General features: G+C 63.7%; 2 protein-coding genes across 4 annotated transcripts; one reads left to right on the top strand and one right to left on the bottom strand.

Moving 5' to 3' along the window:
* Window positions 1–486: 486 nt before the first annotated feature.
* Window positions 487–8,865, top strand: CREB3L3 (cAMP responsive element binding protein 3 like 3). Of its 2 annotated transcripts, none has more exons than XM_036234093.1 (10): window positions 487–1,415; window positions 1,720–1,852; window positions 2,159–2,459; window positions 3,244–3,350; window positions 4,349–4,486; window positions 5,011–5,117; window positions 6,773–6,841; window positions 7,383–7,467; window positions 7,704–7,800; window positions 8,005–8,865. In XM_036234093.1, the coding sequence occupies exons 2-10, from the start codon at window positions 1,724–1,726 to the stop codon at window positions 8,316–8,318; spliced, it is 1,347 nt and encodes a 448-aa protein (XP_036089986.1). In that variant the 5' UTR covers window positions 487–1,415; window positions 1,720–1,723; the 3' UTR covers window positions 8,319–8,865. The 2 variants fall into 2 exon arrangements, with proteins under 2 accessions (XP_036089986.1, XP_015999852.2); XM_016144366.2 differs by having other exon boundaries at window positions 489–1,416; window positions 1,724–1,852.
* Window positions 8,866–9,394: 529 nt separating this feature from the next.
* Window positions 9,395–17,366, bottom strand: SIRT6 (sirtuin 6). Of its 2 annotated transcripts, none has more exons than XM_016144394.2 (8): window positions 17,249–17,366; window positions 15,562–15,689; window positions 14,045–14,227; window positions 12,645–12,704; window positions 11,210–11,305; window positions 11,057–11,137; window positions 10,351–10,474; window positions 9,395–10,275 (listed from the first exon to the last, which is right to left on the bottom strand). In XM_016144394.2, the coding sequence occupies exons 1-8, from the start codon at window positions 17,312–17,314 to the stop codon at window positions 9,934–9,936; spliced, it is 1,080 nt and encodes a 359-aa protein (XP_015999880.2). In that variant the 5' UTR covers window positions 17,315–17,366; the 3' UTR covers window positions 9,395–9,933. The 2 variants fall into 2 exon arrangements, with proteins under 2 accessions (XP_015999880.2, XP_036089985.1); XM_036234092.1 differs by lacking the exon at window positions 17,249–17,366 and adding an exon at window positions 16,949–17,104.
* Window positions 17,367–17,417: the final 51 nt, after the last annotated feature.

Genomic DNA, 17,417 nt, shown 5'->3' with positions numbered 1-17,417 from the left:
CAGTTTCCGCCGTGACCCCGGCACTTAGCGTCACGCCTGGCACACAGGAGGGGTCGTGGAGCCCGTATTCGCTAAGCTCCCAACAGCGCTGGACTGTGCCTAGTGTAAGCCAAACTCCTTGTCACGGCCCAGCATGACCTGCCCCGCCCCCTCCCCTGGCCCTCCCCCCCCCCCCGTCCCCCTCGCCTCAGCTCTGGCCACATGGGCCTCCTTGCTGCTCCTCCAACACGCCGGGCCCCGTCCTGCCCCAGGGCCTTTGCGCGTGCCATTCCTGTGGCCTGAAATGTCCTTCTCCTGCACGTCCTCATGGCTGGCTCTGTCCTACCGCTCAGGACTGTGCTTCGGTGTCACCTTGCGAAGGGGCCGTCCCCAGCCCTCCGCGCCCTTTGCCACAGCCACGTCTAGCTTCTCCGCGGCGCTCGCCCGCTCGTCTGCTCCCTGCTTTGTCTTCACAGTTACGGTCCGGCCTGTTCGCTGCCTCGCCCTTGGCACAGAGGAGGTGCTCCATGCGGGAGAGCCGCCTGTGCACCTACTGTGTGCCAGGCATTTCCTGGACACCGGGGACCCGGCGGAGACTCTATTCTGACCCCAAAGGTCCCCCCATCCCGGGTGGAGCAGGGAGGGAAGAACTGCAGGAGAACAGCAAACAAGTAAACAAATGACATTTTAAAAAAAGAGGGGTACGGTGAGAATGAGGGTGCGATGAGAGGTGTGGGGGGAGGCGCCGCCTCCGCGGACACAGCGACAGAGTCAGGGGCTGAGGAAGGGGCGAGGAGTCCCAGACCGAGGGACCAGCCAGTGCAGAGGCCCCGACATGGGAACAACTTAGGCTCCATCAAAAGTTGTTGAATGAAAAAAAAAAGGACAGAAGATTCTAGAAGCAGGCAATTGCACCAGTTTGGGCATGGAGGGCTTGCGGGGTGGGTAGGCGGTGGCCGCCCTGATGAGGGAAGGGCGTTCCTGGCGGGGGGACCCCTCTGGCAACGGCCTGGGAATGACGGGACCCAGCCAGGGGCCCCGGGCTCTCCTGGGTCCCCACATCCAGGACTCCGATGAGAAACAGTCTCCGAAAGTAGGGGAGAGGTCACGGCAGTGCAGAGGCACCCAGACTTTGGCCTTTGCCCCATGCTGTCTGGAAAAGCACAAAACATCAAGATAACGGGTCTTCTCTTCCCGCCCCCTGGCCTGCCCTGGTGCGACTGGCCCTCAACCCTGTCCATCTTGCCTGTCCTCCACTCAGCAGCCAGGGGTGGGCTGGGCACTCTCCAGGATTATTTCAGCATCTTTTGGGGGTGGCGACAGAGCTACAGAGACGAGCAAGCCTTGGGGTGAGCCTCTAGCTCGGAGCGGAGACACGGAAAGCGGCTGGAGGCAGAGCTGGCCGGGCTGGTGGATGGGGATTTGGCTGCTGGAAAGGTGAGCCATGCCTGGGGCCTAGGGGCCGGCTGCGGGGGAAAGAGAGGGCCTGTCCCATCACCCTGGAGGGAGTGACCGTGCTGACCGCCCCCCGCTTGCAAACGTTTGGCACGTTTTAAAGACACTGGCTCTCATGCCTGGGCCTCTGGGGCAACTCCTCAGCTCAGATTTGGGGGTGCAGGCACGGCCTGGGGGCTGAGCAGGGATCGAACTCCAACTGGATGGACCTTGGGTGCCGTGCAGATGGGAACTGGGGCCAGAGGGGCTGTGTGACCCTCATGCCCGCCCCGCCCCCTCCTCGCCGCAGATGGCTGCCTCCGCCTGCCCCGTGGGCCCCATCGACAGCCTGGAGCTGCTGGACCTCCTGTTCGACAAGCAAGATGGAATCTTGAGCCACGTGGACCTGGGAGAGGCGTGGAGCCACGTAGGGGACCAGGTGAGGCCTCCCGCGGCAGGCAGCTCTGCCCTCGGCTCGGGAGGGCGGACGGCTCGTGGCATGTGACTCCAGCAAAGCACGATACCGTATTAAACCTCTCGGGCACCCCGAGGCACAGGCAGCCTCGGATCCTGGAGGTGACCCGGCTGCGCGGTATTCCCGGGCCACACGATGGCATTCGAGCCCACACAGGTTCCGTCTTCTAGGAAGGACGAGCGAGGCCCGGAGACGGTCAGCAGCTCGCCCAGAGTCACACGGCAAGCCGGAGCAAAGCCAGGCCTCATTCCCGCCCCCTCTGCCCCCCAGCAGGTCCTGCCGGGCCCGGACTCCGATGATTTCCTCAGCTGTATCTTGGGTTCCGGAGACTCAGCCTCCAGCTCTCCACTCTGGTCTCCTGCGGCCAGTGACAGTGGCATCTCCGAAGATCTGCCCTCCGACCCCCAGGACACCCCTCCACACAGTGTGCCAGCCACTGCTCTGTCCAGCTGCCATGCCCCAGAGCCTGGCAAGGGGCCTCACCCCCCCTACTGTCCTGTGCTCCCCGGCCCCGCCAGGCCCCCCGGGCCGGCGGCCCAGGGCCTTGAGGACTCTGTAGCCATAGACTTAGGTGAGATCTGTCTTCTACCCCCCGCCCTCGCTGTAATACGCACAGGCCCACCTCGAGGTGGGCGCTGTCATGGGCCCGTGAGGTTGAGCCACGAGTCGAAGCCACAGAGCTGGGGTGCACCCTGGCAGGCTGGTCGAGGCACAGGGGTCACCCCGGCAACCTCGTCTTTGCCTCACCCCCGCCCATGCCCGGGTACTGTAGATGCTCACGGGAGCCCATGAGTTCACGGACCCCAGCCCTCAGGGTGCTGGACCCGGGGAGCGGGCCCTAGGTCCTCTGTCACCTGAGCCTCATAATGAGATGGGAGGTCTTATGAGTCCCACTGGAGGGCTGAAGAAACTGAGGCTCAGAGCGGTTCAGCCACTTACCCCAAGGTCACACGGGGTTAGACCCCAGGGCCATGTGACTGTGAAGTCTGTGCTCTGGACAGCAGCCCACCCAAGCTGGGCCAGGCGGCAGGCAGGCAGAAACCAGAGGTGGCTCAGACTTGGTCACTGCTCCTGAGGGGACAGATGGCCAGCTGGCTGCAGATCTGGTCTCTAACCCGGGCCACAGGAGCCACCCCCTTCTGGTTGGCTTGGGTCTCTCCACAATGCCCTGATGAACCCAAGTTTCCACCTGACAGCAGAGGGGAGAAGGAGGCATGAGCCGGGGCTGTCCCCACACTGTCCCGGAAGCCCTGAGCACACCGGGGTCAATCCTGGAAGCCTTGCTGGAGGAGGCAGGTAGAGGCTGGGATGCCGGCCTGACACCAGCCCCGTCTCTGTCCCCTCTGCCCCGTCAGGAATGTGGAGCCCAGGCCTCGAGGAGCAGGCCAGGCCGGCGGACCTGCCCCCGCGAGGCGGCCTCACCGTGAAAGACCTCCTCCTCTCCGGCAGTGGCGGGGACCTGGTGAGCAGCCCCCACCCCACCCCGCGCCCCACCCCCGAGCATCGGAGCTGGGGGGCACCGTGTATTCACAGGCCCCGACACCTCCTTTTCTGGGCTAGAAAACCGAGTGGCAGCCGAGGGCCGACACTCGTCCAGGGGCCCGCCGGGAGCTCCCAGCCCTGAGGTGCCCATCTCCTGGGCTGAGGCGCCTTCCAATGCAGCGGCAGTGAAAAAAAAAAAAGCCAAAAAGCCCAAACCTGCTAAGCACCTACCATAGGCCAGGCACTCTCCTAAGTGCTTCGAACGAATCGCCCTGGAATTCACCGCAATCCCCAGTAGTGGGTTGGCCTCTTGTCATCTTAACTTGACCCGTACTCAGGTTTCTTCAGGGCAGGGCGGCCCACGCGCACGGCTGCCGGACCGATGCGTAGATGGGAAAACCGCCCTCTCCCCGCAACGGCCCCGACACCCAGCCCCACGCAGGCGCCGGCGGCCCCTTCCAAAGAAACGCCTTCTTGTTTTTTCAAAAGAAATCGAACTTTAACATCCACAGCGGCACAGACGTGGAGCGATGTTTTGCCCCTTCGCTGTTAACGCGACGGTTGAGCGCGGCGCTCGCCCCCGATCGCGGGACGGGGGCTTCCTCACCGCTGCGTGGCGCCCCTTCCTGGGAACCCCATTTAGCCTGTCTCCTCTTCGCTGGGTGGTTTTATTGCCTCCCACCCTTCAGAGCCCGGCGCAGTGCCGAGCACGGAGCAGGTGCTCGCCGGATACCTGTGAAGCAGATGGAAACCCCGCACGTCCCCGCGCGCGCGTCCGAGCGGCTCTGTGCGGCCGATGCCGGACGCGGGCGTCCGCGGGGCGTCCGAGGGCCACGTGTGGGCTCCCCGGGCCTCGCGCCGGTGGGGACTCCACGGGAGACGGATGCATAGTTTCCTCCAACCTGATGACGCCGCTTTCATTCCCCAGAGGCGGTCGCCCTCCCTGCCCCCAACGCAACTTCCCTGTTTCTCCCGCAGCAACAGCATCACCTGGCGGCCCCCCACCTGTTGCAGCCTGGGCCCGGGCACTGCCCGCAGCTGGTGCTCACGGAAGACGAGAAGAAGCTGCTGGCCAAAGAAGGCGTCACCCTGCCCACCCAGCTTCCCCTCACCAAGGTGGGTGGGAGGGGCCCTCGGCCCTGGGGGTCTCCTACCCGCCGCTGCCCGCCCGTGGATCTCACCGTTAGGTCTCCCGCGCTAGAATGTCAGGACGCATCTGTCACCAGAAAATCACCCAAAGCCACCTCAGCAGGGCGCTCTGGCTCCCCGCGGTCCCCACCCAGCCCGTTCGCCTGAGACGAATGGGTCTTGTTCTAGGTTTGCCTCCCCCCGGGAGGGTATCACTTAGCAGGCCCCGCGGTTCCCGGAGGTGGCAGAAGGTGGCAGCACTGAGCAAAGCCGGGAGCTCGTGGCCAGCTGACCGCGGGACGCAGCGGAGTACCAGGGCGCAGGGACCCCCAGAGATTGCGGGGAGGCAGGGGCAGGGAAGCTGGGCTTCCAGTCGCCGCGGCTCTGCCCCCTGGTCCCCGGGTCTGGGCTTGGCTCCCGCGGGAAGACGGTGGAGTGAAGTTAGGGGGTTCTGGGCAGCAGAGTGCCCCCCCCCCAGCCTGACTCAGCCCCCTCCCTATGTCACTCGGCAGTACGAGGAGCGAGTACTGAAAAAAATCCGCCGGAAAATCCGGAACAAGCAGTCAGCACAAGAAAGCCGGAAAAAGAAGAAGGAATACATCGACGGCTTGGAAACTCGGTGAAGCCGGGTCCTGGGGCTGCGCGCTCAGGGAGGAAACTGAGGCGGGCGGGGGGGGGGGAGAAGAAGAGACAGACAGACAGAGAGACAGAGAGACAGACAGAGACGGAGAGTACACTGAGGTCACAGTTTTTAGGGCCTGACAAGATTAGAGTCGCCTCCCTTCCGGGGAGAGACCACTTTTCATGTGAATCGCAAGGATGGGAAGATGCGGGGCGGGGCGGGGGGGGCACAGGGCAAGGGTCGCTCTATCCCCACCGTGTCCTGGCTCTCCGCCTGAAGATTCGGGGTGCTTACTTCCCTTGTCCCAGGCCCCTGGCCCCCAGAGCTGTCGTGGCTTTACCAAGAGTGACATTATGGAATGTCACAGGTCTATTCGGGTTTCCAGTGTTTTCCCGTCAGTTTTAGGACGTCGTTCTTTCTCCGGGAAGTTGCCCGTCGTAAATGCCGTTGACGTAAAATGGCGCATAGTTTTCCCCTGTTAGTAAGAGGAGTTCGCGGCGTGTCAATCCTCTCGGGACAACTCTGGTCACCAGGCGGTCGTGGACGGGCTCTTCTGCTCCTCCTCCTCGCCGGCCCCGGCAGGGGGGGGGGGAGGAGAGCTCGCCTGTTGTTTTTTACCGCCCGGGGCCTCCCGGTAATAACTCACGTTTATTTGCATCTTCTCTTTCATCTTCTTGATCGATCTTGCCAGAGGCTTGTCTATTTTGATATTCTCCTCAGAGAATGGATTTTTGACTTTTCCTCCCACCCAGTTGTATCTTTTTTGTTCTAGTTCTTTCACTTCTACTCTCAGTTTCATTATGTCCTCTTTAAATTTTTTTTCCCAGTGTTTATTCTGTGTGGGTTTTTTTTTCGCTAGCTTTTAGATGTGCGTGTTCAGCTTTCTGAGCCGAATTCAGGCTACACATTACCCTCTCGGCACCGCCTTAGCTGCATCTCACACATTTTGATTTTCGCTCTTGCCAGTACCACGTGGTCCCCAGGGCTTCCCTAATTTAATTCTTCTTCATCTTATGAGTTATTCAGAAAGAGAACCTTTCGGTGAGGGAATTTTTTCTCTTCCTCGGTTGCGATATGAGGACCGACGCATCCGCACGCCGTGATCTGGGTGTTCCAATTCCACACCTGAGAGGTCTGGGGCAATATTGCATTCACAGAGGGATGCAGCCGGGAAAGGCGGGGGTCCCAGCCTGGACCCCAGGACCCTGGGTGGGATGATCGGCACCGTCTTATTTCTCAAATGCGATCTGCTAAGTCCCTTCTCAGCTTCATTCATGTCATTCTGCTAGCCACTCTGTGAGCTAGGTAATCGTTAACTCCATCTTACACAGGAGGGGGCTGAGGTCAGGGGACTGAGTGGCTCAAGGTCACGGGGAGGGTGAGGATTGTAACTCTGTCCTCTGACTCCTGCTCGCGCTGATGGTCCGTCCCCTGTGCTGGGGGCTCAGATGAAGCCCCAGGGACCTAGGAGCCAGCAAGACTTGGGTTCTAATCCTGGTCCCGTCACAGACTCGCCAGGGTGACTTTGAAGAGTGACCCTCCCTCTTTGGCCTTGGGTTCCCTCCCAGTGAAGAGGGGCCTCACAGGAAGACGTGATGGGGACAGTTGGTGACGAGCTCAGTCTGAATGTCACTGTGACATTACCCCTGCAGGATGTCAGCCTGCACTGCCCAGAACCAGGAGCTCCAGAGGAAAGTCTTGCATCTTGAGAAGCAGAACCTGTGAGTCTCGGTCCAGCCAGGGCAGAGGAGAGCGGGGGGCCCGGCCACCAGAGTCCCTGGAGGGAGGGGTGGACAGCGGGGTGGGGGACGACTTCTGTGGTGACCGGGCAAAGCAGGGGGTAAGGGGTTCGCCTTGAAAGGGGGCAGGCTGCATAGAGGGGGGAGTTGGGCTTTTACCCTGAGGGGGGTGGGAGCCCCGAGAACGCCAGCTCACATGTGGAAGCTGCCCCGGCCACTGCGTGGAGCACGAAGCCTGCGCAGGGTTGGGGGAAGAGGCCTGGGGGGGACCAGAGAGGAAGCTGGGGCTGGCGGCCAGGTGAGCGGCCAAGAAGCCTGGACGGGGAGGGGCTGGCAGGGGGTGGGTGGGAGGTCAGCGGGGACTTACAGAAGCGAGGGGGCCTGTTCTGGGACTTGTACGAGCAGTGGACCTCGAGGGAAGGACAGCGTCCAGACGTCAGCCATGCTGGGGGACTCTAGAGACAGACAGGGGGCCAGACCAAGGCCCTGCGGGGCTCAGCCAAGGCTGTCCACTTCCGCTCAGGTCCCTCTTGGAGCAGCTGAAGAAACTCCAGGCCATTGTCGTCCAGTCCACCAGCAAGTCGGCCCAGGCCGGCACCTGCATAGCGGTGAGTCCTCCCCCCGGCTCGCATGGTGGCCCCCAGGGTGAAGGGGGTCCTCGGCCTCGGCGGAGGGGCCGGCGGGAAGGGAAGGGGGAGGATGAGTGTGAGCAGCAGGGCTGGAGCCCCAGGTCCGGGCCGATCCGGTCTCTGGGCCTCGGCGTCCGCGCCCCCGAGGCGGGCATGCTCCCGGGGGGGGGGGGCGGGGGAATGAGGCGGCGCCGCCCCCGTCCCCGTCTCCGCAGGTCCTGCTGCTCTCTTTCGCCCTCATCGTCCTCCCCTCCATCAGCCCGTTCGCCTCCAACAAAGCCGAGAGCCCCGGCGACTTCACACCTGTGCGAGGTAGGTGGGCCCAAGCCACTGGGCCTTCGAAACCCCCCTAGGCCGCACCGTGGCTGCCATCCCCTTGGTTCCCCAAGTCCCCACACTGTGCCTCTGGGGGAGGGGAAGGGCCCCCTGCAACTGCTCCCTGATGCTGGGTGCTAAGGAAAGAGGAAACGCCAGCCCCCCTGCCCCATCCCTCACGAACCCCCAACACTTGCTCAGTTTTCTCCAGAACCCTGCACAATGACGCTGCTTCCCGCGTGGCCCCCGGCACTCATCCAGGTTCTGAGGACCCAGGACCCCAGCCTGAGGCTGGTGCACCCCAGGGAGGGTCTCCAGGAAGCCCCAAGGTGGACTGGGACTCCCGGGACATGCTGGCTCTGGACACCTCGACGGCGGAGCAGGACAACTCCACCCTGGGCCCGGGAAACTTGACAGAGGAGCTGAGCCGGGCCAGCCTGCTGGACTGGGCATCGCCGAAGCCCGCGCTCAGCCCCGGGCGCGTGGGGCTGGAGGCGGCGGGGGCGGAGCTGTGAGCGCCGCCCAGGTGCGCCGTGGTGGGTGCTGCAGTGGACCACAGGTGCGGGTCGGAGGTGAGGCAGAGACCTGTGCAGAGATGCCAGGAAGGAGAGGCGGGAGCTCACAGCGACGCACACACAGGGACCCAGGCACACGCCCAGAAACTGATGTTCAGACACGAGGCGGCCGCAGGGCCAGAGCCCGAGAAGCACATGCACGGACCCGGGCTCAGAAGGGAACAGGCAGACGCAGCGCGCCTCACGGCCACCCCGCCTGGGGACTCCTCCCTGTCCCGCCACACACGGCGAGGAGGAAGGAGGAAGCGGCCAACGCCGCGGGGACCCTGGCCCCTGAGCAGGGGCTGAACTGCGGACTTCGGGGCGACTGCGGCCCACCGCCACCCCCTTCTCTAAGACTGCTGTGATCCTTAATAAAGTGTTTTGACAGAACACGGTTGGCGTGGAGGCGGGGTGGGCTGGGGGCTAAATCGGAGTTTGGGGCTCCCCAGCCCTCAGAAGGAGGGGTTGAGCTAGCTCAGGAAGGGTGAGCGAGGTGTGGGGACCCCAGATTGGAAATGGGGCCGGGAGATGCCGGGCGCACCTTCAGCACCTTGGAGAGCGGAGCGCGAGGTCCTATTGGCGCTGGGACCCCAGCCCTTCCAGGGCGTCTGCGGAGGGACCCGACAGCTGCCTCTCTGGCGGGCGGGCTGCCCCCGCCGCTCATCTCCCCGACCAGAACACTGGGGCGTGGGAAGTGAAGGGCCTGCTCAAGGTCACAACTGGGTTGTCTGAGGCCTCTCCCCACCCCACCTCCTCCCTGACTGCTTTTCGCAGGTGTCCCGGGGGGGGGGGGTGGGGGGCTGCAATCGTGACCAGAAGACCCAGCCTCTTTCCTGGAGTAGCAAGAGCAAATATGTAACCACGCAAATAAGTACATAATTACAATCCAGGGCTTCAGGCCAGCTGTTGGTACGGCCCTCCTTCACTCCTTGGCCTGAATTGCAAGGAAGCCCAGACGTATGTCCCAGGGGACTCGGAGACCACGCACTCTTGCCCCCTGGCGCAAGGTCGTGGACATTAAATATAGACTCAGATGCAAGAAGTTCTGCTTTTATTGCATCGAAGATTTTTCTGGAAGCCTGGAGGGAGCCAGGGGGACCCCCCTTCTCCGTCTAGCTCCAAAGGCAGTGCGAGCCTCTACTGTCAGTCCTGCCAAGGAGTCCGGCTCCCTTCCCTCCTGAAGGGGCTGTGGAGGCAGTTTAGGGAGGCAGGGGCTGGGGGTGCGAGGGCCACGGCCGAGGAAGTTAGCTCTGGTTTGGGCCAGAAACCGAGGGAGGTCTGGCCACGCCTTCCCAGAAGGTCCTGAGTTAGGGGCTGGGGCTGGGGCTCGGGGCAGGAGCAGGTGCCTGCAGTGTCAGCTCCAAGGTCAAGGTCCAAGGGGTGGTACTCCTCCCCCCAGAGGCCCCTGGAGCCACAGGGGGCCCCACAAGGGTGAGTCTGCCCCAGGGCCTGAAGCACGATCTCTGCACCCTGAGGTCTCCCCCAGGTCAGGGACAAGTGACCAAGTGAGACTGGTAAGAAGAAAACGAATCCACGGTTTCTACAAAAAGCCCCCTCTCCCCGGGGCCCCTGGTCAGCTGGGAGCCACCTCGGCCTTTACCCTTTTGAGGGGCCCGCGCGGGCCGGCACTGTCGGGCGGCTCCCTTTTGAGGCTGGCGGGCCCAGTGCCGTTGTGCTGGGCGAGGCACTCGACTGTGGGCTCCTCCTTGGGGCTGGCGGGCTCCGGGCCATTGAGCTGGGCCGGGGGCTCCTCCTTGGGCTGCAGCGTGGGGGCCGGCGGGCGGGGCAGGGGGGGCAGCGCCCTGTGCAGCACGCGGGGGCCATCCCAGGCGGGGATCTCCAGGCCCAGGTGTCTCATCAGCTGGGCCATAACCACGTCCACGTAGCCGTGGATGCGCAGGTCCGCCTGGCGGTCCTGGGGGTTGGGGGCGGGTCAGGCGGAGGCAGAGGCCTCGCCGGGGCCCTGGGGAGGGAGGCTGTCCACACATACGTGCTTGGTGGGCTGAAGGTTGACGATGACCAGCCGGCCTCCACGGCGTTTGGTGGCAAGGGGCAAGTTCCCGCTGGGCCGGATTTGCAGCGAGGTGCCCAGCGTGACGGACAGGTCTGCGTTCCTGGGGCCAGGAGCTGGGTCAGGCCAAATGCCCCTGCAAGGGCGTCCACAGCCCTCACCCTGCCTCACGGGGCTGGGGGCCGGGCCGCCGACCCTACCCCTGCCTGGGACCCGGCTGCCACACTACCCCTGTTGAGCTCACGCAGGAGGCCCAGGTCGGCCCTGGGAGGACGAGCACCCTGAACCTCCCAGCCGCCTGCTTTACGCCGGAGGCACGTCCCCACCCGGTCGGGAGCAGCCGATGCGGCGGCTAGAATCCAAGCCCTGCCACGTCCTGGCTGCATGCACTGGACAGGAGGCACCTTGCGGAGGCCTCGGTTTCCGGGCCTGTACAGTGCCCGGTGCAGCACCCATCGTGGGCCACGGTGAGAACTCCAGGGCTAGGTGGGTGGGAGGCTCAGTACACAGCAGCTGCCACTGTTACAGGGAAAGCAAAGCCCAGAGAGTGGGCCGCCTCCTCCAGGAAGCCCCTCCCGACTCCACCTCTGAGCTGGAGTCCCGGGCTAGTGCTCTGTGCTGGAGCTGCCTGCGCCTCTCCCCTGCGCCCCGCCCGCCCTGCCCTGGGCTCCTCTGGGGGCCAGACCTGCTGGCCTCGTCGGCGAGGGTGAGGTCCCGGTCCGGCAGGGCGTCCTCCCAGTCCAGGATGGTGTCCCTCAGCTGCCCCCTGCGGAGGAGGGCGGGTGGCCATCAGCGTGGAGACTGCCACCTCCCGGGCCCGGGCTCGGGGCTCACTCACCTGCAGGCCCGCAGCCCCCGCGCCTTGGCCGCGGTGCAGAGCCGACCCGTGGCCTTGAGACCCATGCTGCCCACGACAGTGTCCCGGATGTACTGCCTGTGGGGAAGGGGGGGTCAGCCCACCGCCGGCACAGCCCGCGCCCCACCTGGGTGGGTCTCCCTTCTGGGAGAAGCTGTTCTCCCAGGGACCAGAATCTCAGCACGAGGGAACGTCGACGACCCTGGGGTGGGGGTGGGGGTGGGGGTGCATCCGTGAAACGGGGGGCCGGCTGCCTCGTGGCGTCCACAGCACCGGAAACGGGACGTGGGGGAGCTGGCATGCAGCACCACGCAGACATGAAGACGGCATGCAAAGCGTGACCCTGGCCTGGACGCGGGACCAGGAAAAAAAAAAGGGCAAAGGTGGAGCCCTGGGAACGGGGACCGGGGACCGAGTCGTCGTGCCGTGTCGGCTCCCCCTTCCCCAACCCCCGTGGCTGCCCTGCGGCCGTGGAAGAGAACGGGGCAAAGGACGAGGAAGGCTGCCGCTCACTCCTGACAGGCACGGCAAAGACCGGTGACGCAGCTGGACGAGGAAAACAAATTGTGGTGAGACTGAGCCAGAGGTCAGCAAACTGCGGCCCTGCGGATCAGACCCGGCCCTCCACTCGTGTCTTTGTAAATAAAGTTTTATCGGCACGTGGCCACGCCCATTCATTACATGGTCGGTCTGCGGTGGCTTTTGTACTACAACCGTGGACGCGCCAGAGTCTGGCCCAAGGAGCTGCACATAGGTACCATCTGGCCCCCTACACGGAAGTTTGTTGACTGATCCAGCGTGAGTTCAGCGTAAGGGTCCTGCAAGCTTGCCACAGGTTTGAATTTTCCAAAATAAATTTCGAGAAATTTTTTTTTTTTTTAATAACACGTGGGGGACCCCACCTGTGCTCTGGTCCGGAGGTGCTGTGACCCCTCACCCTGTCGTTCAGCAGGGGGAGGCACACCCAGAGCAGGGTGACACTCGTCACGCCCTGAGAAGACATGTGGTGCCCGAACCCCCACCTCGCACGTCGGAACGTGACCGTATTTGGACAGGGGGTGACTGCGGACCTAACGGGGTAAGGCGAGGTCGCGCCGGAGTGGGACGGCCCTGGTCTGACACGGCCGGTGTCCCGACGGGGAGACCCGGACGTGAGGATGAGACAGACAGACACGTGCCGGCAGAGGCAGGGGTGGGAGAGACGCGCCGACAGCTCAGGGGCGCCGAGGAGCTCGCAAAGCGCCAGAGGCCGGACAGGCAGGAAGCCCCGCCCCCCCTGTTTCCGGCGGGAGAGCAGCCCGCCGACACCCCGACGCCGGACTTGCAAGGCCCTCTGCACGCCGGACCTGAGAGGCGACGGAGAACAGGCCCGGCCCCCGCGCCGCGCCCGCCCCACCGCACCCCACGTGGCACTCACATCTTACACTTGACACATTCTTCTACAAACATGTTCCCGTGGAGCTCCGCCAGCTTGTCCCTGTGGGAGGAGAGGCCAGGCGCTGCAGTGGGCTCCCCGGATCCTGAGGCTTCCGGCCTGGTACCAAGCCCTCCTCCTCCAGGAAGCCCTCCCTAAGCCCTCAGCCACAGGATCCAGGGACTCCCTCCTTCCAGCACCTCCAGCTGTGCAGCCCTGGCCAGGCGGCCCAACCTCTCGGGGCCTGAGGACTCGTGACCCCCACGGCTGACCCCGCTTCACATGTGGGCAGCCTGTCTGTTCCCCAAATCCACCCATCAGCACGGCAGGGCCCCCCGACGCCAGGAATGCCAATCTCCAGCTTGCACGGGGCGAGACGGGGGCCGTGGGTGGCCCGTGGCGCGGGCTCTGGAGGCACAGGGACTTGCGAGCGACTCCAGGCACTGCCGCCCGCTGCTGTCTGACCTCGGGCAGGGCACGCGACCTGAGTCCCGACCCCCGTCTGTGAGACGGAAGACGGTGTCCAACTCTTGGAATGTTCGAGGCAACAACTGTCAGGCCTGCGGGGCTCGTCCCACGGCTCCCTCTGTCACCTCCTCCAGGACAGGAGCGGGGACGGCCGTGGGGGCGGCCGTGGGGGGCGGCCGGGGGGGGGGGGCGGCCGGGGGGGCGGCCGGGGGGGCGGCCGTGGGGGGCGGCCGTGGGGGCGGCCGTGGGGGGCGGCCGTGGGGGGCGGCCGTGGGGGGCGGCCGTGGGTGGGACTGCCGGGGGGGGCCGTGGGGGCGGCCGTTGGGGGGCGGCCGGTGGGGGCGTTGCCGGGGGGGGCGGGGCCGTGGGCTGGCCGTTGGGGGGCCGTGGGGGGCGCTGCCTCCTTTGGAAGCAGAGGCAAGGCCTTTGACTCGTCCCTCGCCTGTGGGGTCCAGCTGCTTGTACGGGCAACTGACCGGGCTCTCGCCTGCCCCCGGGGGGGGATCGGGGACAGTGGTGGGGAGCGCAGCCCACGTGGTGCTCGGGAACCCGTCTTTCTGCCGTGTCCGGTTCACGTGCAGTAGGAGAGTTACGAAGAGGAACTAAAATGCACCCCCTGCTCCCCATTTCTTCTCCTCCCCTCCTCGGGGGAGACTTCGAGGCCACCCTGGGACCAGGAAGAGAGGACCCCAATTCTTGAGATGTGCCCAGGAGGCACTGACGATGACAGCTCTGGGTTGTGAAGTCCCACTGTGCGCCATGTGCCTTTCCTGGCCGCCTCGCTGAATTGCCACATCAGCCTCTCAATCTCACCTCACAGATGGCGGAACCGAGGCCCATAGGGAGGGGCAGCCCGGCCAAGGGAGGGGCGGCCCGGCCGAGGGAGGGGCGGCCCGGCCGAGGCCGCGGGGTCGGGGTCGGCGGCCAGGCGTTACCTGGGGAAGCCGGAGCGCATGTGCAGCCCGTCCACGTTCTGGCTGACCAGGAAGTGGAGCAGCCCCACTCGCTCCAGCTGAACCAGCGCCATGTGGGTCTGCGTGGGCCGAGCGCTCTCGAAGGTGGTGTCGAACTTGGGGGCCAGGCCCCGCTCCTCCATCGTCCAGACGCCGTGGGGACCCCTGAAGGTGGTGGGTGGGGAGAGATGCAGAGACAAAGAGAAGAAGTTAGGAATCAGGGAAAGAGGGGAACGGAGAACTGGAGACAGAAAGAGCAGTAGAGAGAAAGGCGGGAGAGAGTGAGGCAGAGTCAGATGGGATGAGGGAGGGCGAGAGAGGAGGGAGGGGAGGAGCAAGGTGTGGGCCGAGCCCGCCCTGCGCTGGGCGAGCTGAGGTCCTGGTGGGCCCGGCCCTGACCCCGAGGCGCCCTTGATCCTGTGGGGAGATGCCGGTAGACACAGAACCTCTGGCCCTGGGAGCTGGGACGGCCCGGCGGAGGCAGTGAGGGCCCTGGGTGGGAGTGTGGGATGGCTTCCTGGAGGAGGCCACGCTGTCTCCTGAACTGTGGCAGGGACAGGCAGGGCAGTTCAGGCAGGAGGGGTAAGCGAAGGCCCGCGCGCTGGCCACCCTGGAAGTCTTGGGAAATGGAGGTGGTCTGGGGGCTGCGGCGGGGGCGAGAGGCGCAGAGGCTGGAGAGATGACCCAGGGCCGAGTCGGGGAGGGCTTGGAATGCTCCTGAGTGGCAACGGGGAGCCATGGTAGGTCATGGAGGAGGGGCGGGGGGGATTCACACTTTATAATTCTACCATTCCCCCAAGGAAGCTGCTCTCCTGCTCCGAGAGCATGGGCTGGGGGCCCCAGAGGCCTTGGAAGAAGAGTACCAATGCAACAGGTGCGTCCTTTGGGGAAAGGTTGCAAACTCAGCACCTATAGGGGTCACCCAAGGGACACCGGTTTGAGACCCCTGCTTTCCAGCTACAAGATTCTTGTCACACAGGCTACCTGAATCAGAGAGGGGCTTAGACACGAACTGGTTCCACACCCTCATTTATAGGTGAGGAAACTGACGTCCAAAGCAATAAGCCTCTGGGGCTAAAAGAAATATATTTTCAAGTGCGTGTAGGGCTAATTGTCCCTGATGTTGATTTTCCTCATCTTCTAGGGTAATAGCACCCCAACATTCAGGCATGCACAGTGAGCCTAGATGAAAGACTACATTTCCCAGCACCCTTTGTAGTAAGTATGATCAGGTGACCAAGTTTTGGCCACTGGGGGTGAGTGGAATGTTGGGTCTGACTTAAAAAAACAAGTCTGACGTGGGGGTGGGGGGAGGGGCGGGGGGATTGAGGTGGCGGGGGCGTCTTTCCCATCCCCAACACCCAAGGGATGGAAAGATCACTCAGGGCCCTGCAGGGGGGTCAACAGGATGGGCTGCGATGCCCGGGTATCTGTAGCTCACCAGGAAGCCCTTGGCGGCTAGCGGGCCCTGCCTTGACTCCCCCTCCACGCCCACAGACCTGAAGTCGGGGATGCCCGAGGCGGTACTGATGCCGGCCCCGGTGTGGAACACCACGTTGGAGGACTGCCAGACCAGCTTCGCCAGCTCCCACACTTTCCGCTCCAGCTCCTCGGGGGTGTCAAAGATCTGTTGTGCGAGAGAGCAGAGTCGCGTGGTCAAAACGTGTCCCACAGTGGTAAGGCCACCAGCCACAGACTGAGCTGCCCCCGCCTTGCCGGGGGGAGGAGAGTGGATCTGTCATGCCCTTCCTCTGCCAACAGTTCTCCAGGGCACCCCCTTCCTCGGGGTGAAAGCCCAAGTCCTCTCCGAGGCGCACTGCCTACAACACCCTTTCTCCACACCCCCCTCCCTCCACTCCTCTAGGTCTTGGCTCAAAAGTCAACTCATTTGCACGCCCAGATTCACAGTGGCATTATTCACGATAGCTAAAGCTATGGAAGCAACCCAAGCGTCCATCGATGGATGAATGCATAAACATCCAGGCGCTGGGATGTCATGCAGCCTGAAGGAAAGAAACTGGCACGTGCTACAGTGGATGAACCTGGAGGACACTGTGCTGTGTGAACGCGAAAGGACAAACACTGTGTGGTTCCATGTATGAGATCCCTTGAGGAGTCCGATCCGTAAGTACAGAAGTTAGATGGTGAGGGCCAGGGTCTGGGAGAGAGGGACGGGAGTGAGTGTTTGATGGGGACAGAGTTTCGGTCTGGGATGATGAGAAAGTTCTGGCATTGGTGGGGATGGTTACACAACATCGGTATACTTAATGCACACTTAAGAATGGTTGAGACAATAAGTTTTACAAAAGGTGTATTTTACCACAATAGAAAACATTGAAAAGCCATCTCGGCGATGCCTCCCTGACCACCTGGTTTCACGCAACCCCCAGCTTCCTTCATCACTGCCAGCTTTACTTCCCTCCCATCTCACTTATATTTATTGGCGGCTTCTCTGTCTCCCCAGTGCCTGGTGCACAGTAGGTGCTCAATAAACGTTTGAGGAATAAAGTGAATACAGGAGAGAGAGGAGTGAGGCTTCGGGAGGGCTCACGCCATCTGTGAGCTCCCTAACTGCCTGCATCAGAATGAACGGACTAGCCGTCACGGGGTGGGGGCAAGCTTCCCCCCAGTTTACGGAAGGAGAGAAGAGACACAGAAGGGAAATGACAAGCTCAAGATCTCAATGTATTGAGAGGACTTCCTCTCGGAGCAGCCGGCGGGGTCTTTCTGACACATTCATCCATCGGGTTTCCTCCCCAGCTCAAAACCTGTTTCCATCACCCTCCGGTTAAAGTGTCAACTCCTCAGGCTGGCATTTGGGGCCCATCCCGGCCTGACTCTGGAACCCCCCGGCCTAATCTGTACCCTGAGCGCATGTGTTCCCACCTCCCCGCCTCTGCTCCTGCAGCGCCGTCCTTCTCGAACTACAGCCCCTGCCCCCTGCGGGCGCTTCAGGGCTGCCCACGGCGGCCCTGGCCTCGGTGTCAGCCCCGCGGACCCGGGGCCCGGGGTGCTCGAGTCCCCAGGCGCGTTGGGGGCGTCACTTCCCGCCCCCTCCTCACGGGGAAGTCCCTCCCATTGTCTAGCCTCGGGGACTCCCGATATTCCCACAATGCCCCGCTGCCGCCGGCCCCGCCCAGCCCACCGCCTGGAGGGGACGGCCTGCGGACCCCCAGCCGCTCTCACCTCGGGGAGACCGCACTTGCCCTTGTCCGCGTATGGCGACAGCCCCGCCGCATAATTCACCGACATTCTCGCCACTGCAACGGGAACAATAAAGTTTCCCTTGTTGAGGCCACTTCCGCCGGAAACGGGGCGGGACGGGGAGGAAGGAAGAGCCACCCAGCTTCTACCC

Source organism: Rousettus aegyptiacus, unplaced genomic scaffold (genome assembly GCF_014176215.1).
Source record: "Rousettus aegyptiacus isolate mRouAeg1 unplaced genomic scaffold, mRouAeg1.p scaffold_m13_p_16, whole genome shotgun sequence".
Lineage (NCBI taxonomy): Eukaryota > Metazoa > Chordata > Mammalia > Chiroptera > Pteropodidae > Rousettus > Rousettus aegyptiacus.
The sequence above is the reverse complement of the archived record's forward strand: the minus strand, read 5'-3'. Positions and strand labels throughout refer to the sequence as shown.